Genomic DNA, 26,492 nt, shown 5'->3' on the forward strand with positions numbered 1-26,492 from the left:
TCTTAACTGGGGTCATCCGTGCGGATTCTTAGGAATTTCTCTAGTGCCAGGTTTCTTTCTAGCCCCATAATGGCTCCATCAATCAAGATATCTCCTTCCTTGCTCTCTGCCTCTGTCCTTCCCCATCAGTTTCTATTTCTTACCCATTATATATATTTTTTTACAGTTTCTCAAGCCAGAAGCAGAAGAGAGAAAACCTTTACTTCATGTCACCTCATCAAATTTTATTGACCTAATGCCTGCTTTCTCTCAAATTAGCTTTCTGTGTCTCAGAAATTCCGAGCCTACTGGATGCCTTCAATGTCCTTATCGCCCCACATATTCGGGAGAACCTTAGCACTCCCCTCTCGGTTTCATCCTCCTCTGATCTGTTTGGAGTTATTTTCTATAAATCACTTTGAGAAGTTTATTCAGGCTCCCAAATCGAATCATTTGTTGTCTTACCTTCTGTGATCTATGAGATAAGGCTTGGAGTTCGTAGTGTGCACGGTATTGGGATTTTCCTATGATTCAGTGGAATGCAGTTTTGCGGCCTTAAAACTCTTGGCGTTGCTCAAGTTGATGGAGTTCTGTCACCCCATCTCTCTCCTTCACTTTTCCTCTGCTCTCCTGCCTGACCCTCCCTTAAATTGGGTCTATTGTTAATTTTTGAATTTTAATCAATTTATTTGTATATTTATTTACTTTGTGTGCATGTGCGTGTGTCTACCATTGCCATGATGCATGATTAGAGGTCAGAGGACACCTTTTGCTATTCAGTTTTCTCATTTCACCATGAGGGTCTGGGGGACTGAACTCAGGTAGTCACGTTTAGTGGCTAGTGTTTTTAAATTCTGAGACGGTTCCCAGGTCCTAGATAATTTTTCTAATGAAATCCATTACTAGAAGTGGGAAATATTATTAATTTAGCAAGTATTAAGTACTGATAGTAGATAAAGTTATTTATTTATTGAGGTCATTTTTAATAGTAACATGTTGTGGTTCTATGATTTAAGTGAAGGAAATAGCTTCCAGTTATTGATCTCTGACTGTAGCATGTTCTCATTTGATGTAGTGTAACATTTTCGTCCTGTCACTGCTGTGTCCAGCATAATTTTCCAAAGATTTGATCCTCATATCCCTTATAAATTATGACTTTACTTTTGCGCCTCAGAAATTCCTGTAAAGGTGGGCTGGTGAGACGTATGAGGAGTTAAGAGTGCTGACTGCTCCTTCAGAGGACCTAAATCCATCCTCAGCACCACCTCAGGTTCTCTCAGCGGTCTGCAATAGAAGCTCCAAAAGAAGATTTGACACTCTCTTCTGAACTCCAAAAACTCTTGCCTATATGTGGCATACAGGTGTGGGTACACTGAATGCACATACACACACACACACCCTGAAAAAAAGTTATTTAAATAATTCTTCCTCCTCCTCCTCCTAGTCCTTCTCCTCTTCTTCTTCTTCTTCTTCTTCTTCTTCTTCTTCTTCTTCTTCTTCTTCTTCCTCCTCCTCCTCCTCCTCCTCCTCCTCCTCCTCCTCCTCTTCTTCTTTGTTTTTTCGTTTTTTTTCGAGTTAGAGTTCTCTGTAGCTTTAGAGACTGTCCTGGAACTAGCTCTTGTAGACCAGGCTGGTCTCAAACTCATAGAGATCCTCCTGCCTCTGCCTCCCAAGTGCTGGGATTAAAGGTGTGTGCCACCACTGCCCGGCTAAAATAAAATTTTAAAATTTATTGTGATGTTGTGATGATCCTACAAATAAAAACACTGTGCAGCTAGATTCAGGAAGCCACTCAAACACATATGTGGCTCCGTCCAAACTCTGTACTGAACATTGACTGTCTTAATCACTTACCTGCCACAAAAGAGAAATGGACAGCTTTGAAACTAGAAGAACAAGCTTTATGTGTTCTTGTGATACTCTGCAGCCCTTTTGCCTGCATCCCGCCCTTTCTTACATTGACTGTTGCCCTTTCTAGGTCCCTTCTCCAAACGTTACAGTACACCTACACATACGTTTGTTTACATATACACATGGATACGTTATAGTTTAGGATCCACATATGAGGGACAACTTGTGAGATTTAGGTCATCTCACTTAATATGTTTTCTGAGTAAATCATTTTCTTTACATCTGAATATTGCTCCCTTTTGTGTATTTATCACATTTTCATTATCCATTCGTCTGTTGATGGATCTCTAGCTTAGTTCCCTTTCCTTGTGTTATAAACATGGTAGTGGTAAGTAGTGTGGAAATCTCTATGGTAGGATAGAGTGTGGGACATCGAGGCAACATTGATCAAGCTTTAAAAATGGATACAAAATAAAAGTTGTTTCTACACAATTAGAGAATTATGTGATAAGTCTAAATATTTCACTTTGTACTTAACATAGGAATAACTTGGGTCCAAGGGGCTACATTATTGAGCACCGCTGTCAGCTATAAATGACAGAATTGCTATTCTAAGAAAACAGAAGTGTTCATAGGTACAAATGTTGTTTTATGCAGTAGGTTGTTTCCTACACAAAGATAATAAGAAAACACATTATGAAATTTGTTTACAATGCAGAGTGTCTCCGTTGTTAACAGTAGGATCTCACAGGCTAAATGAGCAAATCCAGAAAACAGAGCTGCTCACTGACTGACATTACGTTGCTTAAAGCAGAATGCTGTTGATCCAAGACAAAAGCTATGGTGGTTTTAAAGATTTATTCATGTGCTTGCCTCCTTTAAGCCAAGGCAACATTTCATCTAGTAGGAGACAGTTCTGACTTGTATGTTCTTCCTTGCCCTTTTCCAGCAAGAATTCTATTCGCAAAGCATTATTTGAATAAAGTTCATATAAAAATCATTTCCTCCCTACAGAATTGTTTAATTTAGGTATGCAAGCTGCAAATAATGAAGTCAGATGAAAAAAAAACAGTACAGTAGATGCTAATTCATAATAGCTGTCAACAGACTCCAATAAATATTGATTCACAGGCCTAACAGTTACTATAATCCGATTCTCCCATATGATTCTCCCATATGGGCAGAGTCCCTGCACAGTGAATAGGTCATACTGTGAGGAATCCCAAGTCGAAACCTCACTGAGTCCTTCCCAGAGGTCTTAAAAGCCATCTTATTAATTGGGTTCTTTGGCAAATTGAGACATATATAGAATGTATTCTCTGTGTTTTGGGGCCAGCTGGATGTCTCAGTGGACAAAGCGCTTTCTGTACCAGCTGATGACTGCAGTTTGATCCTGGAACCCACCTAAAATTGGAAGGAGAATTGGCTAATAAAGAAACTGCTTTGAGCCTATAGCAGAGCAGGGCAGAACAGAACTAGGTGGGGAAAACTAAACTGAATGCTGTGAGAAAGAGGGTGGAGTCGAGAGAGAAGCCATGGAGCTGCAGCCAGAGACAGATATGCTGGAACCTTGCCGGTAGGCCATGAGCCTCATGGTAAAATATAAAATACTGGAAATGGGTTAATTCTAGAGGTAAGAGCTAGCTAGCAATACACTTAAGTGATTGGCCAAGCAGTGATTCAAATAAAAAAAAATTGAAGGAGAGAGCTAACACTTCACAAAGTTGTCCTCTGACTATCACACATGTGCTGTGGTTCATGCATTCTTCCAACACATCATAAACGACACAAAAACAGGAAATAGCATTAAAAATGAAAAGTGTATTCTGCTTATTATAACCCACCCCTTTTGTTAATCCCCCTCCCATTCCTATTACCCCCCAAAGCCCCTTCTGTAATTCATGAAGTTTAACCAGAATTGTCATTGTGACCATGAATTTGGAAACTTTTATTGAGTATACAGCTGAAGGGAGTGATTGACCCTCTCCAGAATCCGTCACTGCCAATAGTTCCACAGGGAGGAGTAGGGCCCCAAGAGCCCTCAGAATCCAGGAATGACTGTTGATCGGATGTAGTCGCTGTGGCTGTGAGCTCGTGACTGCATTGGTTGTGCCAGGCTCACAACATGTGGCATCTCTTAAGCCTTTCTGTGCCAGGTTCACAACATGTGGAATCTCATACTCCTGGCTGTTCCAGGCTCACAACATGGCGCCATATTTCCTCTTCCTTCTTCTGTGATGTTCCCTGAATCTCAGAAGGGGCGGGGGTACAAAATGTCCTGTTCCTGACCGAGTCTTCAGTCGTCACCACTGTTCATCGCAATGAGAAGCTTCTCTGATTAAGACTGTGGGTACCATTTGTCTATGGCTAGAAACATTAATATTTCTAGTTCGAAAATCATGAAAAGAGAATCTGATACCTTTTTTTATATTTTTTATTTTTATTTTGTTGTCTTGATTTACGGAAGGAACACATATATGTGGATGTCCATGGAGGCCAGAAGAGGGCAACAGCTCTCCTGGAACTGGTGTCACGGGTGGTTGTGAGCCAGCTAATGTGGGTGCTGGGAGTCAGACTTAGGTTCTCTGGAAAGCAGCCTGCACAAATGCTCACCTTCGTCACTTACATGATACATTTGAAAACATTTGAACAAGCCCACGTATACTAGTGATGGGAATCACAGAACCTCAACAAATCCGTAAACATAGGATCCGTCTGCAGATAGCGCATCACGAACCGTGAGCAAGGCCCAGGGGTGTTTGACACTGAAACCTCAGGCCCCTCTCAAGGACATGAAGATCTCTCCTAAGCTCTACTGTCACTCTCCAAATATTTTGTATTTTTCTTGCTGTTTTCTTCATTCATAGGTGCTGCTTATGTTTGAACTCTCTTAAAATATCAACATATACTCTTGAAACTTGCTTTCCTCCTTTAATAGTCTGCTTTGATATCAATGTGTGGTGGTGCACACGTGAGTGCATTTGAGTGGTCTCCCTATAGAAGCTTAAGATCCACAATGCAGTCCATCTCATCTCTTATGTTTGTATATTTGGTTTGGGAGTCCCCTTTTTTCCTTTATTTTTCCCACTAACGAACATGTTGCCACATACATTCTTTTACATGTCTCATGACTACATGTGTAGGAGGCTGGAATGTGGAGACATGTGACTACATGTTTCATAAATTGATTTCGCCAATTTCAACTCTGAAGAGTATATATAGGTATGAGTCCCTTGTGTTCTATGTTCATGCTAACACTGAGTGTCTTCAGCTTTCTTAATCTTTGCCAATCTTGGGGGCCAGCGCTGGCCTTCAAGTATTGTTTCTTTTTTTTTTTTAAATTGTGATTTAGGGACTAAGATTGCTTTGTAAGACATCCACTTATAATATTATATGAGGATATGAGAATCAGGACATTGTATTTACTTCAGGCAAAATAATTAAGAAAATCATAACACATTTACCTGCTTCTGCATGTAAAATACCCAACGTTTTCTGTAACTGGAGTGGTGTTTTTATACATTCAGGGTGGTGGTTGTTGCTGAATTCGGCAATAACACCTTCATGCTCATCAATATTTTTTTTATATTTATTTATTTATTATGTATACAATGTTCTGTCTGTGTGTATGCCTGCAGGACAGAAGAGGGCACCAGACCCCATTACAGACGGCTGTGAGCCACCATGTGGTTGCTGGGAAATGAACTCAGGACCTTTGGAAGAGCAGGCAATGCTCTTAACCTCTGAGCCATCTCTCCAGGCCCACGCTTATCAATATTTAATGATAATCTTGAATTAATTAAATGACATTCAGTTTATGCGTAGCTATTGATTTTTTTTCCCCTGCCATTTTGATCCATTCTAGAAGAGAATACAGAGATGGAAATGACCCACGTGTCTGGACAAATGACTCAGGATGAAATCATAGTGACCTAGATGGACTATGCGAAGAAGGTTGACAGAAACGACAATGCTGCAACTCCTAGGACGGTTGCGAGAGTTTCACAGTTAACTGGTGTTTCATGGGGCTGGCTGGGAAGCGCCGTGGCTCTGTCTGGCCGACAGACATGCTATGATGCTAACGATGTGTCATAGGTGTTACAGGTGTGTTTGCTGCCCCAGTGGGTGCTGCTACACCTAGGTCACCTTCCCATTTTAATACGGGGTGAAGTTGAAACAAATCTCAGAAGCTGTTCTCACTCTTCAGTGATACAAAGAAGGCAGCTTTCCTTTAAAAATACATTCCTAAAGTTGGAGGTTTGGCTAAGTGCTGGGGTGCTTGCCTGGCTTGCTCAAGGCCCAGGGTTTGAGCCTCAACATCACCAAATAAATAAATGAGTACATAAAAAAATGAATTAAATTAAAAAATCAACTTGTTTGTGAGGATAGATGAGAAAATTTGGACAAGCAAAATATGTTTTAATTAAAACCCAATAAGTACCCACAAATTAAAATTTAATGACCATATCTTCCAGTGATCACCAATCTGATTATTTCACATTGAAGCTAGGCAATAAAGATCATTTTCTCTCATGATGCTATGTTGCGAAGAGATACGGAGCACTGACATAATGGGGTCACTTCAGACATTACCATTCCAATAAAGACATCAGGCTGTCAACGATCAGTTATTGTGGGGGATAGGGCTTGGGAACCAGCTGATTTTAATATCCACTTGGGGATCAGTCCTTCCCCTCCAGCAACTCAAACCTGTGCCTGGCTGGAGCATCTCAAAGCAGTGGATGAAAGTAGCTGCTGGGGTTTTGTTGCTGTTTTTGTTTCGTTTGTTTGGTTTTCTCTCTGAAGCCAGACTGAATGCAGACCCACCTGCTCCCACTAGTTAACTGTTCTCTTCATGGCAACAAAAGGCAGCATCTCAGCTTTAAGCTGTGAGCATTGGGAGTAGCCAAGGCAAATTATGAATGGTCCCCGAAGAGGCGTTTACCAACCCAGGTTTCCCTGCTTCCTCTCTGAAGCCCAACAGAAGGTCTGAGGTAATATGGATTTTCCCAACACCCATTTAATTTATGCTGCTGGAGTCTGAGTGTCGAGATTTGATGTTCGCATTCCCTGCTCTCACAGTGCCCCTCTGGATCCCATCCTTCATTGCCTAATTCCCCTCACCTCCATGGTCAGCCTTCTCCCAAGGTGGAATTAACCCATCTGCTTGTTCCTCTGTCCCCATTTATTCTTCATTTCCTCTGCATGTGGTTTTGCCCAATATGATATCCCCAGCTCGGAGAGCAGTCTCTGCTCCATTTGGTTAATTAATCTCCGGCTGTGTCTGTGGCTCACCTTGTTCTTATGTTTACAAGACGATAAAAAGGAAACTTTCTCACCTGATTTTCATTCCAATCCCATACAGCACTCCTAGCAAACAGCAAAGTACAAAATGCGGTGTGATAAATAATTCAGTTTTTACTAGTGTAAAACCTCCAACACCCCAACATCAAAATTTCATAATCTTTTTTTAATATTTATTTATTATGTATACAATATTCTGTCTGTTGTATGCCTGCAGGCCAGAAGAGGGCACCAGACCCCATTACAGATGGTTGTGAGCCACCAAGTGGTTGCTGGGAATTGAACTCAGGACCTTTGGAAGAGCAGGCAACGCTCTTATCCACTGAGCCATCTCTCCAGCCCCAAATTTCATAATCTTATCTCAATGTTCATTTGTTATTAATTTCTTGTGTTTATTACTAAACTCGATATAGTTCCTCTTTCATTGCTATTTGTCTCTATCCTGACCACTGTTCTATTCTATAAGGTGCCCCATCTCATTTGATCAATTTTACATGATTTCATATCCAACTGAGGAGATAAGTCATTAGCAAAAGGAAAATGGTAAGTTAATAATGTTTCTCATTTACTGAGGTCCTGTTTTGTTCTAGGTAGGTGATGCCTCAATAACTGCATTGTGTTTATGACCGTTTTAGTCTCATAGTAAGCAGAGATGGAATAATGTTCGTTATCCCTTGCTTATAGATATGGGTACCAAGGCACTGAATTGTTGAAGATCACTTCAGAAGAAGCTTGTGGAATGAGGAGGGTGATGCTGCAGACTTATGGAGTCTGGCTTCAGATTTAGCAGTCTTTCTTTTCCTTCTCCTTTGAGATAAGGTCTCACTGTTGAGCCCAGGATAGCCTCAAACTCACAGTATTCATGCCTCAGCTTCCGGAATGTTGGGATTGCCAGCTTCTCACCACACCTGGTCATTCCCAGCACTCTTGCTTTTTAAAGTCCGCCTCATGCATCGTTCCTCCTCTTGAAATCCTGTGTGAACACAACAGTTCTCCTAAATGAATAAATCTATTTCTTGGTACAAGGGCATGAGCAGAACATAGTAAACCAGAAAAAAAATAATGCAGCTGACATTTCAAAAGAGCTTTCTGCATTTTGCACACAGAATGTGAAAAAGACAGGGCTTCCAGATCGCTTATCAAAACTACATTGGAAAGACCTCTATAACAGAGAATGTCTTCTCCTTGGTGGCCTCAGACCAAGCCCGACTGATTTCTTACATGCCCTGAGAACATGAGGATAGGATTGTGGGAAACAGGACCATGAGACCGAATCAGTAACTCTGGTGCTTGAAGGACAGGCTTAGTCCCATGGTTCTGTGCCATAGCAAGACACTCAGCAGACGCTCTTCTAGAAGATTTTCTATCTTTTGTCTTTGCAGCTTCCTAGGAAAGTCATTTTGCTATTGATTGAAACTGGAAGGGACTTTGGCCCCATCTACCTTGTGGGAAAAAAATACATAGTTGGTGTGCATGACTAAGCAGGTGGGGCTCTGAGGAAGCTATCCAGTGTCCGTGATGTAGAGATTTGCTGTTATGGCAGGAGAAAAGACTGATCCAATTAGGTGGCATCAGAAGACTACTAATAGGGTCTTTATGGGATCAGCCATGAAACCTTTATATAGTTTTGCTAGATTTCCCACGGAGCAAGACACTGATGCTTCCTCTCCTCTATTCATTCTGTCTTGTTTGTGTTCTGTGAAGGTCATGGTCATGTTTGATCTATCACTCCCATGTCATCAGTCTCTGGCACAATGCCTAACCTCTAGATGATGCTCCGTAGATGTAGGTGTGTATAAATCCAAACATGTATGGGAAAATTATCGTAGACATTACAAAAATGTGGAAATCTTTCAATATGTTAAGAACAAAACTACCATAGTGCCCAGCAATCCCAGTTACTCTGTGTTTCCCCAAAGCAGATGCCAATATCTCAGTAAACAGAGAGCTGCATGCTTGTGTTTATTGTGGGGTTATTCATTACGAAAACATGATACACACAATTCTGCTTCAGCAGCAAAACGTAGCTGTTGTCCCCTGTGACAGCTGTATGAACACGGAGAGGACCTGACATTAAGTAAAAGAAGTCAGGCACGGTAGGGCAAGTCCTGTGAGGTCTTACTCATGTGAAGTCTTGAAGACTTCACCTCAGAGAAGTTGAAAGTAGTAGAATGGGGCTTTGGGGAGAAGAGCATTGAGTCACGGTGGTGATGGGAGGTTGGGCATCGGCTGCAAAGCTACACACAGAGGAAGGAAGTGTTGGTGGCGAATAGCGCAGGAGGGTAATGCAGATATCAGTGACCTGTGATTTGCAAAGCGTACAGGGAGAGGATTTGGCGTATTTTACCACAAGGAAATGTTAAGTCCTTGCAGCCCCTGTAGATACGGTAATTCCCCTGACTTGAGTCAGCACTACATTTCACACCGTACATTTCTACAATTATTGTATGTTAAATTTAAGAAAAGCAGTCTGATGAAAATGAAATCAATTTTTTTTGTCATTTTTGAAAGCAATGCAGTATGTCTGTCTGTCTGTCTCTGAACAGGCCAACTAGTATCTCTGGAGAGGCTGCATTCCGTTAGTGAGGCTGTATTCAGTGCGCCCTGTCACATTGGACAGTGAAGCCAGACCCTGGGAAGTGGATCTGACACCTTGCTGCAGCTCAGCACCAGTTAGTCACTTGCGTCCAACTTCAGTGTGGGGCGGCCAGAATAAACAGTGTTATAATTGGATTTCAAAAGCTAATCTGCAGTGTGTTATTTCAGTCTATGAGTCAGCTAAGCTCTTCTGGTGATCATTTGTGGAACATTTTCCAAAAACTTAGTATTTTGATGGTTTTCAAGTACTTTTTTGTCGACTTTGAACTCGCAGAGATAACAGTGAACCGGTTAAAGAGTACCCGTCAAACTTCAGCCCGCTGTAACGTTCATAGCCGTTTGATTTCTCTGGGATTTTGTACAGAGTCTGATATATACTGGATATTAGAGATGCTTTGAAGTAAAAAAAAAATGATAGCAACTATGTTTTAGATTTAAAGGCAGTCTCTGCCAATAGAACAAACACAGTAGTGAACATTCTGTGCACGTAGCTCAAGGAATCTAGCAATGCATTGGTTTTGTGTAAGTCAATGAGTAACGAGATGCAAACTTAATGAGTTTCACCATCATCAATGTTTGTACCTTCCTCCTTTCTGCAAACATTAAAAAGAAAATACCATTCTTAATATTTAAAAATATTTAAGCAAACCATTCTTTTTTTTTCTATTGTAATTTATGATAACTCCACATTTTCTGATATGCAGTGAAGTAAATAAGATTCCCACTGGGAAAAGTTGGCTGAGTATGTGGTCACAGTTGGAAGGCATCCCCAGATGGTTTGAACAACAAAACTCTATTTGAAGAGAAGGCAATATAAATCACCATTTTTAACCTTCAGAATATTAACATTTCTTTGTAGCACGATTAATAGAAACCCAGAGACAGTATTGGGGTTCAACCTGAAGGTCAGAAAAACAAAGCAGCCAGTCACTGGCTCTTACCTCCACCTCAGTCTGAAATGGCGATTCTGCTTCCAGGAATCTCAGAATGAGACTGTGAGTGAGAGCTGTCTACTCCCGTTTTATATTCCTCTCTAGTGCTGGGATTAAAGGTGTGCACCACCACTGCCTGGTCTGTAAGGCTGACCTGGGCAGCTGTTGTACTCTCTGACCTTCAGGCAAGCTTTATTTATTAAAATACAAATGGAATATCACTACATTCCTTTAGTCTCAGTGGTCATCTTCTATCTTCTCATTGGAGGGACATTTTACAAACATACATTAACATATTTTTTTTCATTCTTGAACCAAAAAATGGCATCACAGTCATAACAGAAGATATTAATTTTGGAAAAGATCTTTTGATATTCAAGCTTTGTCCAAACTTGGGTAAGAAATTTAGAATCCTAGGATTTGGGCCCCTAGCACATTGTCAGCATGGTTGTTATTACATCAAGAACAGTCAGACGGTTGCTTATTACATCAAGAACAGTCAGACAGCAGATGAAGGCTGTTTAAATGTTTGACCGACAAAGATCCTACCACATTGCTTTAGATCCATCAAACACCCAGTAAAGTCAGCTTCCACACTCCTAGACAGTAGTACGGTGTTGAGCCTGACCACATCTGACCCATTCTTCTCATACCGTCAGGATCCTGTTCATGTACCACCTTCTTGGGTATATCTTTGGATTGGAACCTTTAAGACTCTAAGAAGGAATGAAATTGAAACCGTTGTCTCATGGTTATATACTACATTAGAAGAGAGTCCTTCTGTGGACTCACTCTCTGAATGACAAAAGTTGGAATAAATATATATGAATTAAAAAATATATTGAAATAGATTTATGAAATTTTTATCAACATAAATTTGAAAATTTTTGTCTGATAATTTATAATGGTTGTAAAAAGTTGAAAATTATAATCAACAATATTTCGGGGATCATTAATTTAATTTGCTGCAAAATTCCTTGCAGTTAGTTGGCAAGTTTTCTCAGAGTAATGTAACAAATATTTAACAACAGATGAATTTCATACTCGGTAGATTAATTGAGCATTGTTTGTCACCTTAGTATGACTACAGAGTTTTTGCTTCTCAAGTTTTCATTATTTATTTTCTGATGAGCCACATGCAGTTCTCTGTGAAGCTTTAGAAGGACATCCTTTGATTAATCCATTTTCCAGGTGAGGGAGCAAATAGCACTGGAAGTAAATATTTATTGCTTTCAGCAGAACTAGTGGATCGCATTTGATGGTAGCAAAACTCAATTTCATGAATTTTTTTTAGGTTTGAGCTATAAAATGTACTGTATATTGGTAGAATATGAAACACCATTCTTTTATGACTAAAATATAAATCAAATTAACACTCATTTCGTGAAGAGAACAGCACTAATTGTAGTGCTTAATAAGATTAGATCTCTTCCAGAAACAATTAGATTTCATAATATATGCATATATTTAACTCTGTAGATGTGGCTCATCCATACTCCTATTTATCAGGTACACATCATTTACTTTTTAGCGGCTTCCAGACTGTGTTTACAGTTATAGACTAGCTTTTCCTTAAACAATGAGTGTTTGTTCTACCTGGTGGTGAAAGGATATTTTACTTACTTGCCAATATGCAAATAATTAATGCTAGCATTAGTATTTCTGCATAAGTGCTTTATATTGATTTGTATCTGGACTTTGTAATATTTACGTCACAAATGTTTGATCTTTTTTCATTCTCATTTTGTGTATTTCCATACAGTTTTCCTCTTTATCTCAACAGAAAAGAATTGACTCATAACTTAGAACCAACCATAAAATTTTAAGGATTGTGAATCTATTGACGGAAAAATTACTGTGTTTGACAAATAAATGTAGGTTTTGCGTTCATAAGAGCATCATAAATAAGGTCACTGAAGAAAAATTCAAAATCAAGGACAAAATCAAGCTTCGGTGATCCTACAGATATTAGACTTTAAGCCAGTTTCCCGGATTATTTTAGAAAAAGTACATTTCCCCCTTAAACATGATCATAGCATTGCATCATTTTATAACCTTTATTTTAATGGTATTATGAATCATTTTATAGGATGATAAACATGAAATTACATTGCCAAATTGGATTTATATCCCTGAGGAGTGTGTGTCATTTCAGAACTATTTCAACATGTATTATAAGCCCTTTTGATTTGATATTTATTTTCTTAACAAACATAAAAAGAGTGAGGGACATGTCCACACATTCATGTATTAATCAAGTCTTGCTTGAGATATAATGCTAGAGTTGTGTCTGAAGTGTTTAAGGTCATAAACACAATTTTAGCCTTTTGTTTGGCTTTGCAAGATCATTATTTTTATTGCCGTAGGATTTTGTTGCCATGATTAAACTCATGATCAAAGTAACTGAATGGAAAGGCTTTCTTTGATCTTACAACTCTCAGGTCACACTCCTGTCCCTGAGGGAAGCCAGGCTAGGAATTTAAGACAGGAACCTAGATGCAGGAACTGCTGGTACCAAGGCCATGAAGGAACCCTGCTTACTGGCTTGTCCCCAAGGTTTGCTCAGCTTGCTTTCTTAAAGAATCCAGGACCACATACACAAAAATAGCACTGCTCCTGGTGAGCTGGACACTCTGACATTAATAAGCAATCAAGAAAATGTGCCACAAGTTTATCGACAGGCCGTTTGACGAAGGCATTTTCTCAATTGGAGTTTCTTTTCCCAGATAACTCGAGCTTGTTGATAGATAAACCAAGCAGGACCTTCATGGATTCCATTTTCTCATCATTTATTTTTTTGCATAGGTTCAAGTTCCGTGTTTTGTCATGTTTTTTTCTCCCTGAAAAATTCCCTTATTATTTCTTGATGTCAGTGGGCTCTCTAAATTTTTTATTGAGAAATACTTATTTTTGAATTTTCAGAAGACATTTTCACCAGATATAGACTTCTGGCTTATAATTTTCCACTTCTCCATTGTCTCATGTCTATAAGTCTGGTGCAATTGTCCCTTATCCTTGTGCATGTACGTTATCTTTTTCTATAAGTGCCTTCATGGTTCTCTCTTTGCCTTGTATTTTCAGCAGTTGAATATAGTACACTCAACTGGATTTTATTTGTGAAATTTCTTTTTTTCTCTTTACTACAACTGACCATAAATTGTAGTAAATGATGCATCTACAACACAAGCCAAATGAAACATCTACAACACGACCCAGTTGATACATCTATAATACAACCCAGATAATGCATCTACAGCACAACCCAGATGATGCATCTATAATACAACCCAGATGATGCATCTATAATACAACCCAGATGTTGCATCTACAACATGTCACAGATGTGCATCTACAGCACAACCCAGATGATGCATCTACAACATGTCACAGATGTACATCTACAGCACAACCCAGATGATGGTACATCTACAACTTATCACAGATGATGCATCTACAACATGTCACAGATGATGCATCTACAAACATGTCACAGTTGATGCATCTACAACATGTCACAGATGATGCATCTACAACATGTCACAGATGATGCATCTACAACATGTCACAGATGATGCATCTACAAACATGTCACAGTTGATGCATCTACAACATGTCACAGATGATGCATCTACAAACATGTCACAGTTGATGCATCTACAACATGTCACAGATGATGCATCTACAACATGTCACAGATGATGCATCTACAACACGTCACAGATGATGGTACATCTACAAACATGTCACAGTTGATGCATCTACAACATGTCACAGATGATGCATCTCCAACATGTCACAGATGATGCATCTACAACATGTCACAAATGCACAACCCAGATGATGGTACATCTATAACATGTCACAGATGATGCATCTACAAACATGTCACAGTTGATGCATCTACAACATGTCACAGATGTGCATCTACAGTACAACCCAGATATTGCATCCACAACACAACCCAAATGATGCCAATGCAACACAAGCCAGATGATGCTTCTGCAACAAACCCCTACACCTAAGGTTCAGGAAACATGGAAGAAAGAGTGGAAAGACTCTTAAGAGCCCGAAGACCAGGACAGCTGCTGTGAGAGCATCTTCTGTTTGCATTTTATTCTACAAGGCTGTCCCTGAGTCCTTTGAACATGATGTTTAGTGTGTGTCTTTAATTTTGGGAAGACCTTAGCTATTTTTCAAATCTGTGTTCTGTCCTTTAACCTGGTCTCCTCTAGGGATTTCAGTTGCAGTGGGAAATGATTGGGTCTTTTCCCCAGTAGTCTTGGATGCCCTCTGGTGTCCTCACTCCACACTTTTCCTTCCTTATTTTTATCATTTGTTTCTGCTAGTGTGTCTTTCTTTCTCAGTGTTGAGTCTGCAAATGAACATATTAAAGAATCCTTGATCCTTTTTAATTTTTTTCATAAAAATTGTAGAATTTTCATTTGATCCTTACCTGCTTGTTCCTTCCTTCTGCACTTCCCAATCTGGTTTTGCAAGCTTTCACTTTTCCTTCCTGATCCTTCAGTATACTAATTATTAGTTATTTTAAATTTTCTGTGAGTTAGCTCCAACGTCAGCGTCACAATCGAGTCTGCTTCTGTGGATTGGTTTTGGTCTACTGAGAGTATCTTTTGTGGGTGTTGTCTTTCCATTGTTTGATGTTCTTTTTGATCTCATTAAGCCTTATGATTTTTATGCTATCAAATATTAGACACACAATATAATCCAGTAAGAGATTGCGATAAAGAGTTTTAAGACCTAAGAGTAATCATGCCTCCCCTTAAGCATTTGCTGTAGGGTTTCCAGTATATATGTGGTTAAAGTCGGGTTAGGTGCAATTTATGGATATTATTTTTCAGTTGCTGTGACTGCCGTTAGTCTCACATAGACCTCAAGATATTCTTGAGATCCTTTGTGTTTAGGGTTGGTCTAGATTATAGATTATTTTAAATGTCTGTTCTCTTCTCAACATGTAGTATTTCATTTGCCTTGAACATTAGATTTCTCCAACACACAGTATTTCACAGTCCTTTCCGATGGAAAGATGTCCGCATGGCAACCTGAAGTGATAGAGGTCAAATGTTCTGTGCTAAGTATCTGCATGATTAGACCGACAGTGTGTTAAAAGATTTGGGGATACGACGTCTTGTTCCTAAGTCTGCCTCCTTTTCTTACTTCCAGGCTCAGGTGGTCTCCCCGCCTTCATCCAGAGGGTTTTTGCTTGCTGTTTAGTTTACCTACTCTCTCAACTACAGAGTGTTTCTCTGGCTCCCCAGTGCTGTTGGCTGCTCTTCTACCCACTTTTCCTTCTGGAGCAACTTCCTGGCAGGATTCTCTGCCTCTGGAGTAGCGTTTGCTTTGTTCTCACCGATTGGCACCCTGTGTGGCACTTGAACTCTTCTTCCTCACTTCTGCTAGCTTCTGGTAAGAACAGCTGAAAGCACCATCTAAGAGATGTGGAGTCCTCCAGTGTCTTGGATCCCTAGGAAGTTCACCCATGCCATCTCACCGTTGGCCTTCATGCTGGCTGACCTGTTCTTAGTCGTGTCTAGTTGTGAAAGTCTAGAGGAGAATAGTGCTCACCGTGATCTCAGGGATGAGTTCTGCAGGAATGAGAAAAACAACAGGAAACATGGATCTAGTTAAATGGGTGAATCAGCATTTTAATCTAGGTCTGCCTGACCATGCAAGTCCTGGTACTTGGTTCAAGACATTCTGTCCTTGGCAGGCCAGAAGCTAGGTGAGGCACAAGCACCTTTCCTGAGCATGTAGTATATGTAGCATTGATCGCTGCAAGGATGTTTAGAATATTGGAATGTGTGCTGGCTAGTTTTATGTCAACTCACCACAAGCTAGAGCATTTGGGAAGAGGAACTCTCAATTGAGAAAAATCTTCAAATGAGAAGATTTTGTATAGGAATGGCTGTATACATTTTTAAGTTAGTGATTCATGTGTGAAGGCTCAGGGTACAGAGTTAGGGATAGTGCCACCCCTGGGCAAGTAGTCCTAGATAGTCAAAGAAAGTAAGCTTAAACAAACTGTGGGGAACAAGCCAGTAAGTAGTATCTCTCTATGGCTTCTGCTTTGCTACCTACCTCCAGGTCCCTGCCTTGAGTTCCTGCCCTGGCTTCCATATGATAGACATATAAGGTAACATGAAATATACCCTTTGCCCTCAAAGTTGTTTTCAGTCATGATATTTTAGCACAGCAATATAAAACTAAGACACATTGCCTACAAAGTTAATTCATGACTACCTTTGGCATTCAAAATAAAGATATATTGTTACTATACCTATACAGTTTTGTTATATATACTTCTTAGAGTTTCAAAGACATTGATTAACCAAGCCTGTTGCGTGCTTCTTAAATTGAACAGTGTGTCTATAAATGTCTTCCAGTCAAGTTTTTACTTGAAATAAAAGGTTATTGATATCAATGTGTATTTTTAAATTTTTCAATAAGGAATTATAAATAAGTGAAGAGGGATTCAAAGTTTAAAATCTATTATTAGTAAAACTGGACCATTTTGGTCTTCTCTTCTAATGTTGCTTAATTCATTTAAATGACCCCTTACTGTCTTACCTTGCCATAAGCTCTTCTGTGGAATGTGGAGTCACTATAATCTATCTACAAAGGGCACAACGCCATGAAATCGGGCCATAGATAATGATAGTACAGACGGTGTTGAATGATGTGCTACACATGTAATCTTTATTCCTCCCCAAAGGCCATTGCACCTTGGTGGAATTTCATGATATATTAATCTGTCATTACACATTTAGGTGCTGAAGCAGAAAATATCCTCTAGCCAGAATGAGTGGCAAGGCATAAGGGCCAAGGCTTAAATATTGTAATGTGCTTGCTGAACTTTATAAATCTAATGGGTAGGGCTCCATGTTTATATTTTGCAGAGAGTGTGTAAAGTGGTTAAATGAGAAAGAGAAAGAAAAAGAACAGACAAGTTTTATAAAAATTGAAACTAAGTCGCTTCTTAGGAATCCAGTGATATATTGTAGTGTGTCAATACCCCTTTATTGAATTTCTTCTGTATTTCAGTTTGTTCTCTGTTTTCCCTAATATTGGCTATTATTCAAAGTTTTAATATGAAGTAATTGATATGCCCATTGGACAGAAGAAAACACCGAGGTTCATAGATATTACAAAAACAAAGGTCCAGGGGCTAGAGCGATGGTTATGTAGCCTCAAACACCTTCTGCTTCTGCAGAAGACCCAGGTTTAGTTCAGGATACAAGGATATTAAATGATAATGATTAATTATCAACATATATTAATTGTACATAGTGATGGTTTCATAAACACTACTGCAAGTATATAATGTACCTTGGTCATATTTGCCTCAAACCTCCTCTTTTATCTCCACCCCCCTTCTTTCTTTCTCTGGTCCCTTTCTCTCCCTGTCTCCCCTTCTGCTTCCATGTCACAGAGTTATTAAATGACAGCTTATTTTCTGAGCCTATATCAGACAAAATGCAGAGTGTATCCCATTTACATTCTGCCAGGCTGATTTTTGCAGAGGTAGAAAATGATTGAACCAGAAATGCTTTAAAATTTTCGTTCCTGGAAACTTGAGCTAAATTTGTTGCTAAAAGGCAATTCAGTATGCTGAATTATATCCTGATTAGCTTTGTAAATCTTCTGCCTGATTTATGGCATGCAAACATTCTTGTAAAAATTTTCATTTTTGAATGCTTATTTTATGAGGCAGGCAATAAAATAGCTTTCACTATTACAAATAGTGTAATATTTTATAGCTTATATTTTATAAAACATTGCGTATCATTATATTTGCCACATCACTATGACTCCCTTCAGTTATAAATGCTAATTAGCAAGGCTTCCCAAAAAATGGCACTCTGACCTTAGTCATACTTCCTGTTCCCATGCTATCTGTATCTCATCTACCAAAGCGGAATAATGTATTCTCCACATACCTGTGCTGAGCAATAAGGTTTTCTGACACTTGGCACTTGAGTTAAGATGCCTTTGAAGACTCTTCATTGGCTGTGGGTTATTCTTCTAATCTCAGAAACCATGTGTAAACATTTGTGCCTGGCCAGAAGGAAGAGGAGGCAGGGCAAGTGTGTATTTGGATTGACTTGATATTGTAAACATAATTTTTTTTTCTGTAGCATCACAAGAACCCCATTAAAGTAAGTATCATCTCTCTTACTGTAGAAATGAAGACATACAAATTCAAATGAAAAGCAGTTTGGATCAACTGACGCTTCTTACTCAAAATTCATATATGAAAGTGTCAGTATTTAATAGCCTGTGTTTATTTGACACTATGAAACTACATATTTCTGGAAGAAAACTTAGTATTTACTTATCAGTGTTCTTGACACAGAGAGTCAGTATTTGTCACAACAGTTGTATTTGTGTATAGTATAATGTTATATGCCAAATATATACTTCTGTATACTCCTATCAAAATAACAGTGATGTTTATATCATTTGAATTAAAATATAGTTACATCATTTCCTCCCTTTTTTCTCTCTCCAGTATCTCCTGTGTCCTCTACTTCCAGACCACCTCCTATTCCTCCCTTACTCCATCTTAAACCCATGTTCTCTTTTTCTTTATTATTGCACACATGCACACACACACACACACACACGATTAAATATATAATATATAAATACCACATACTGAGATCATTTAGTGTTGCTTGTATGCACATGATCTGCTGACTTGGCATTTTGTGTTGGATACTAATTAGGGGCTTCATCCGTGGCAGGCTAATCTGCTGCCCACGCAGGCCAGTTGCCTGTGGTTTTTGTGTAGGGGTCGGGCCTTGTGCAGAGTTCCCCTTCCACATTCACATGTCTCTTGGTTTGCATTGTTCAGTCCTGTTTAGGCAGTCAGGCTTTTGAGGTTTCAGGCGTGTAGCCTCCCTGTGTAGCTAGGAGACACACTCATACCAGATGTCTAGGTCCTCTGACTCTTACACTCTTTCTGATCAGTCCCTCATGATGGTCCCCTGAGCCTTAGGTGCTGGGACTGGACACTGCATGATGAGAACTGTTCTCTGTATTTTGACCAGTTGTGGACTTCTGTGATGGTCTCTATATGCTGCAAAGCGAAGCTTCTTTGACAAAGCTATACACATCAGGCAAAGAAGCCTCATGAACTAGGTGACATTTATTTTTGTGAATAAAATAAAACAACTAATTTCATATAAAATTTAAAAGTAGTTTCAAGGATAGGTCCTATACATAATTTCAACATCTCATTTTCATAATTAATGTATTATGAATGATTTTATATTCTATCCAAAGATCACTCTGTGTTCTTTAAAAGCATTTTTAAAATTAACCCCAACATTTGCATGTAGTACTCTTTTCATTCACATTAGACACAGACAACAACAAAAAACAAACCCTAAGGAAATAGTTGAATTTGATAAGATTCATGCAGGGATCAGTACCTGAGTCCAGCTCTAAACACAGCCTGGGATCAGGGCTCAGGAATCGAGGGTGGTAACTCATATTCATATCCACGAGCCGTGTCACCTTGGAAGTGAAGTCACCTCTGAATCATAGACAAGATTATGAGATATGAAACTGTCCCATATAATAAATAAATTCAGTAACACCATAATTGCAAGCACCCAGTTGGATGGATTTCTAGGTGACTGCATCTCTGTCAGTTGCATCCAGATAAAAAATACAGTATCATTTCTCAAAAAGCCTTCTTATCCTCCCAGCCAATCAACTATCTTCTTAAAAAGGAAAGCTGCCCTTATAGCTAACATATATTTTATTTTTGTCTGCATTCACACTTTAATGGCAAAGAGACTATATATTCTTCTGTTTGATTCAGGTCAGTTTCGTTAGAGCTGATACCTCAGCGGTGGATGACACCCAGGAAGGCTACTGGGAAACTCTTTTGATGCTGTCCCATGTTGAGGGGGTGAGGAGAAGTAGTTTCATTGTCAGAAAAAGTTGAATTGGGATGTAGCTGTTCCAAAGGCCTCTTACGATCCTATTTAGAATTCTAGCGTTCTGTAGTCCATGTGGATAAGAGAGGCAGATACTGCCCATTTCAGTGTTGAAGGGGAAATCAGGACCTCGAATTTATCCCCCTGTAGCTCACCCGCTTGGTCAGCAGGAACCCTATGCTGATGAAGTATTTTGTACTTCATTGTAACTTTTAAACTTCAATCATTCTCTTGGTCAGACTAGCATATTTCAATTGGTGATGGGATAGGACCCACGGCTCCATATAGTCTTATACTCTATCCCATAAATCTTTGGATGAAGGCAGTGTCCTAGTCAAAAATAATGTGTTGCACGGCCCACAGGTCCCTGAGAGGGAAATGACCTGAAATCCTCCTTCCTGAGGACCGGCTTTTATGATACCAGGTGGCACCATGCAAGCTTTCAAAGGAGGTAGATAGATAACCATCAGTCCTACCCACTGGGACTCTTAAGAATCCCAACAACGCCCAGCATGGAATGATAACCCTAAGGTTGTAGTGTTGTTTGTTTTGTGCTCTTTTGACTCTTAGTCTTTTGACTTTGGGGGGGCCCTAGCACTGAGCTTCTAAATAGAACACACACAGGCTTATTCTTAGTTACTATTGTGGAGTCTTAATTTGGCTTGTTTCCTGCCAGCTTTTCTTAACTTAAATTATCCCTTCGATCTTTGGCCTCGGGACTTTTATTTTTCTCTATTCCTGCATACCTTTTCTTTCTTTCTTATTCTGTGTCTGGCTGTGTAGCTGGGTGACTGGGTGGCTTGGGAGCTGGCCCCTGAACTCCTTCCCCTTCCTCTTGTTCCCAGATCTTTTCTCCCCCAGATTTCTCCTCATATTTATCCTCTCTGACTGCCAGCCCCACCTATTTCTCTGTCCTGCTTCACTATTGGCCGTTTAGCTCTTTATTAGACAATCAAGTGTTTTAGACACGCACAGTAACACAGCTTCTCAGATTTAAACACATGCAGCATAAACAAAAGTAACACACCTTAAAATAGTATGCCCCAACACTGTAGCTGTGGCATGCATACCTTGGTGGTAACTAATATGTCTCTAATTGGACTGAAGATTGCCCAATAAGAGAGAAACCATGTCTAGCACTGAAAAACTAAGTCAGCTACACAGGAATAGTAAAGTCATGAGTCTTCAAAGTGAACTGACAACCACCATTTTACTAAAGCAGCATTATTCCTAAATACATTCTCAATAGTTGTCCGTACACCCACAGAGAAGTGGAGTCCTAACTCCTCACTAAAGAAACTTATCTTCGCAAAAAATGGAGACCATTATAGAAAACAACAACCAACCAAAATTTAGAGTATGGAGCCAAGTCCCAGTGGCTTTATCAACTGTAGAAGAGGGGACAGAAGGATTGTAAGAGGGGATTTTCTCTGAGATTGTGTCTGCTAGAAATGTCAAACACTGTATTGATACAGTCTCATCAAGATTACTGCCTAAAATGAGCCAAGGAAAATAGCAATAGGCATGCTAATGTGGATGGAGGAAAGCACAGGATGCTTTGGGTGCACACAAAGAAATAGAGGCAACTAGGGAATGCTAAGAGCAGGAGAAACAGCCTTCGCTAGGGAAGAGGACACCTGTTGCTTATCTAGTACCAAATAGTCAGCTTGGAAAACATATATATGTGGTAAGCAAACTGAGCAAGCAGTATTTATGCATTTAGAAATATATATGTGTATATATATATATATATATATATATATATATATATATCTCCATGTAGCAACAGTTAATAAAGAAGTGGCCATGAATTTGAAAAAGAACAAGGAGTATATGGGAGGGTCTGAAGGGAGGAAAGTGAAGGAGGAAATAACATAATTACTTTATAATCTAAAGATATAATTTTTGTTATATTTTATTTTTTTAAAAGAAAACAAACTGTCTTTTGTCATTTTACATACCAATCCCAGTTCCTACTCCCCCCACCCACTCCCATTCCCTGCATTCCCCCTCCACCTCCCCGTTCACTCCTCAGAGAGGGTAAGTCACATTGCTTTAGAGAGAGCCCAAGGCTCTCCCTAATATATCTAGGCTGAGCAAGGTATCCATCCAAAGAGAATGGGTTCTAAAAAGCCAGTACAAGCAGTAGGGATAAATCCTGGTGCCACTGTTAGTGGACCCACAGTGTGCCCCAGCCATACAACTGTCAACCACATTCAGAGGGTCTAGTTTGGGCCTATGCTGGATTCTTGCCAGTCGGAATGGAGTTGGTGAGCTCCCATTAGCTCAGGTAAGCTGTTTTAGTGGGCGAACCCATCATCGTCTTGACCTCTTTGCTTATATTTTCACTCTTCCCACTCTTTGGCTGGACTTTGGAAGCTCAGCCCAGTGCTCTGCTGTGGGTCTCTGGTACACACACACACACACACACACACACACACCCTTTATATGGTGGTGGACTTTATAGTATAGAGTTAAAAATTACCCTTCATTCTCGAATTCACTGATAATGTAATCATGTATAGACATACAGAATTAAGAAAGGTGATATTCACTTGGCATCTGAAAAATAACCTATCCCTCACTATGATCTTGCAGATGCCACAAGAGAGCTCTGCCACAGAGATACACCACCTCCTGCCTTCCACTTTTGCTTTATTTATTCCTCCATGTTATCTTGGTTTAATAAGGGGTTTCTGTATATTAATGCAGTGCTTTTGTGTTCTGGAGTAAAGTGATGGGAGAAGTAAGAGTTCATGTCTTGTAGACTCTGACGTGTAAGCACATACTCATACAAAATACATGCCAATATTTATTGGGCACTGAAGTCACTGTGCTATTTCTGTCACCGTGCCATTTTATGGATAAAATGATATAAAAAACATGATCATGAGAAAGTAAGCAACTCATTTGGCATATTCTGTGCATGTGTTTGTGTGCGTTTTGGGGGATTTCAGAAATAAGAACCAGTCACTGGTTGACTTAGTATAGAAGATTTTTGGCAAATGATTTGCTATAGCATACCGTGAGAAAATGTATTTGTCACATGATGGATGACTCTAAGTTCCTGTTGTTGCTTTTCATTCCAGCTACTATAAATTATTTATCTCTTAAATTTATTTTCAACATCAATTCCTCGTTCCTCCCTAAAGACAAGAGAGTCATGAGGTGTACAGCCCTGTGCTGGTGGAGCACACACTTTGTGACTCCATGGCGGTGGTGTTGCTGGAGATCCTTGCATGGCACATGCAGTTGTATATGAGCATGACTCATAAACTGTGAGTCAGTTTCCATTGGGAGGGATCCCACCTGTTCCATAGCGGAGAGCATCCACTGCATTTCAGCTTGCCACGTGTTTCATTGCTTTCCTTGAGGAACAGTTGCAAGCGAGGGTTTGAAGATTGTAAAAGCCAGAGGAGATGGATGTCTCCAAGGAAACAGCGTGTTCCAGGCATAACCAGATGGATGTTCATATGAATTCTCAGAGACTGTGGCAGTATTCACAAGACCTGCACAGGTTCAAGCCAGATGGGGTCCCCGTATTGAGAGGGGAAGAAAGGGTCGTAATCCTAACCACGAAGCTATTAGTTATACAATTGATATCTGCTGAAAAAGGGAAAAATCAGTTTTTGATAGGAGAGTGTCGCTAGGTATGTCTACCATATTGCTGGACAGACCCCATGCCCAGGAGTGGTTGGCCAACTTGAAACAAACTCCATGTTTGTTTGTTTGTTGTTGTTTTGTGGACTTTTGGTACATTTTGTTTTTAGCAATATTTCACCTTACCATTTTGTTTTTATTTGCTCTTTTGTGGTGTATGAGGCATACATACATACATACAAACAGACAGGCACGCATGCATACACACACACACACACACACACACACACACACACACACACACACACACAGATAGGGGTGGATTTTTAGAGAGGAAGAAAAAACTGGAAAATAGACAGTATCTGTTTCCCTTGAGTCTGGCCGTGTGGAGTCATGGATGTCGCCATGTCTAATTGTGGCAAGAGTGGTAGTTTTGGTCTCTCACTCTTGAACCCATTAGAGAACTAGAAACTTTATTTTTTTTAATTGTTTTTTACTGAGCTATATGTTTTTCTCTGCTCCCCTATCTTCCTACCTCCCCTTCTACTCTCTCCCTCTGCTCCCCTATCTTCTTCCTACCTCCCCTTCTACTCCTCCCATGATCCCCATGCTCCCAATTTACTCAGGAGATCGTGTCTTTTTCTACTTTCCATGTAGATTAGATCCATATGTGTCTCTCTTAGGGTCTTCTTTGTTGTCTAAGTTCTTTGGGATTATAAATTGTATGTTGGTTTTTCTTTGCTTTATGTCTAAAAGCCATTTACGATATTTGTCTTTCTGGGTCTGGGTTACCTCACTCAATATGATATTTTCTAGATCCAATCATTTTCCCACCAATTTCAAGATGTCATAATTTCTTCCCACTGTGTAGTACTCCATTGTGTAAATATACCACATTTTCCTTATCCATTTTTAGGTCAAGGGGCATTGAGATTGTTTCCAGTTCCTGACTATGACCAACAATGCTGCTATGAACATAGTTGAGCACATGTCCTTGTGGTACAATTGAGCATCCTTTGGCTATATACCCAAAAGTGGTATTGCTGGGTCTTGGGGTAGGTCGCTTCCTTCTCCTCTTGGCACTCAGTCACCCTGTCATTCAGAGCCTAAGCCACATGGAGAGGACACACAACCAATAATTGAGTGCAGTTCTGCATGAGTATCCAAAATCCAATGCTAGTCATATGAAGGGCCACACTGTGGATATTTCATACCAGGAAATCCTCAGATGACTCCATCCAGGATGACATGGAAAAGAAAAGCCGTGTAGCTAAGATCAGCCAGCCCATTATGTATAAGGGATGAAATGGTCATTATTTCACGTGTTTAATTTATTTTATGCTACACATCTTTACATCCACTACTGCGGTTAGTTACCTAGCTTAATATCATCAATATAAGAACCACAACGTGACTATAGAATTACATGATTTCACTGAACTCTTAGTTCTTGGCCAAAGCTTGTCTTATATTTATCCCCATGCTATGGTGATATGCAAGATATTCTTCAGTGTGGCTATAGGATAGGGCCATTTCAGGTTCCCTCTCCTCAGCTGCCCAAGGATCTAGCTGGGGACATCTCCATGGACACCTGGGAATACCTCTAGAGTCAAGTCTCTCACCAACGCTAAAGTGGCTCCCTTAATTAAGATATATACTTCCCTTCTCCCACATCCACCCTGCTAGACAGAGACCCACATTGGAACACTGGACTGAGCTCCTAAGGTCCAAATGAAGAGCAGAAGAAGGGAGAACATGAGCAAGGAAGTTAGGACCGCGAGGGGTGCGCCCACCCACTGAGATGGTGGGGCTGATCTAATGGGAGCTCACCAAGGCCAGCTGGATGATAGAGCATGTGATGAAACCAGACTCCCTGAATGTGGCTGGCAAGGAGGGCTGACTGAGAAGCCAAGGACAATGGCACTGGGTTTTGATCCTACTTAATGTAATAACTTTGTGGGAGCCTAGTCTGTTTGGATGCTCACCTTCCTAGACCTGGATGGAGAGTGGAGGACCTTGGACTTGCCACAGGGCAGGGAACCCTGACTGCTCTTTGGACTGGAGAGGGAGGGGAAGGGGGATGGGGGAGCGGGAGGGAAATGGGAGGAAATGAAAAAAAAATTATCCCCATGATTCTAGAAGCCATTAAAACACCTGCTTTGAGACAATTGCACAACAGATGTTTGTGCACATCTGTTGGGATTATTTTAGTTTCGTGAATGGGTGAAGTTATTTGTCAAGGGAACTGAAAATACAACTGATC

General features: G+C 40.0%; 1 protein-coding gene across 1 annotated transcript in view; it reads left to right on the forward strand.

Moving 5' to 3' along the window:
• Positions 1-15,944, forward strand: part of LOC121442780 — a gene marked incomplete at its 3' end in the record, with an annotated part of 54,511 nt that extends 38,567 nt beyond the window's left edge. The window contains exon 3 of the mRNA XM_041644392.1: positions 15,846-15,944. Within this exon, the coding sequence (XP_041500326.1) occupies positions 15,846-15,944 (99 nt within the window). The remainder of the gene's footprint in view (positions 1-15,845) is intronic.
• Between the last annotated feature and the right edge of the window lie 10,548 nt (positions 15,945-26,492).

Source organism: Microtus oregoni, unplaced genomic scaffold (assembly GCF_018167655.1).
Source record: "Microtus oregoni isolate MIOR12 unplaced genomic scaffold, Mior012 000095F_ref0000231, whole genome shotgun sequence".
In the NCBI taxonomy this organism is placed as follows: Eukaryota; Metazoa; Chordata; class Mammalia; order Rodentia; family Cricetidae; genus Microtus; species Microtus oregoni.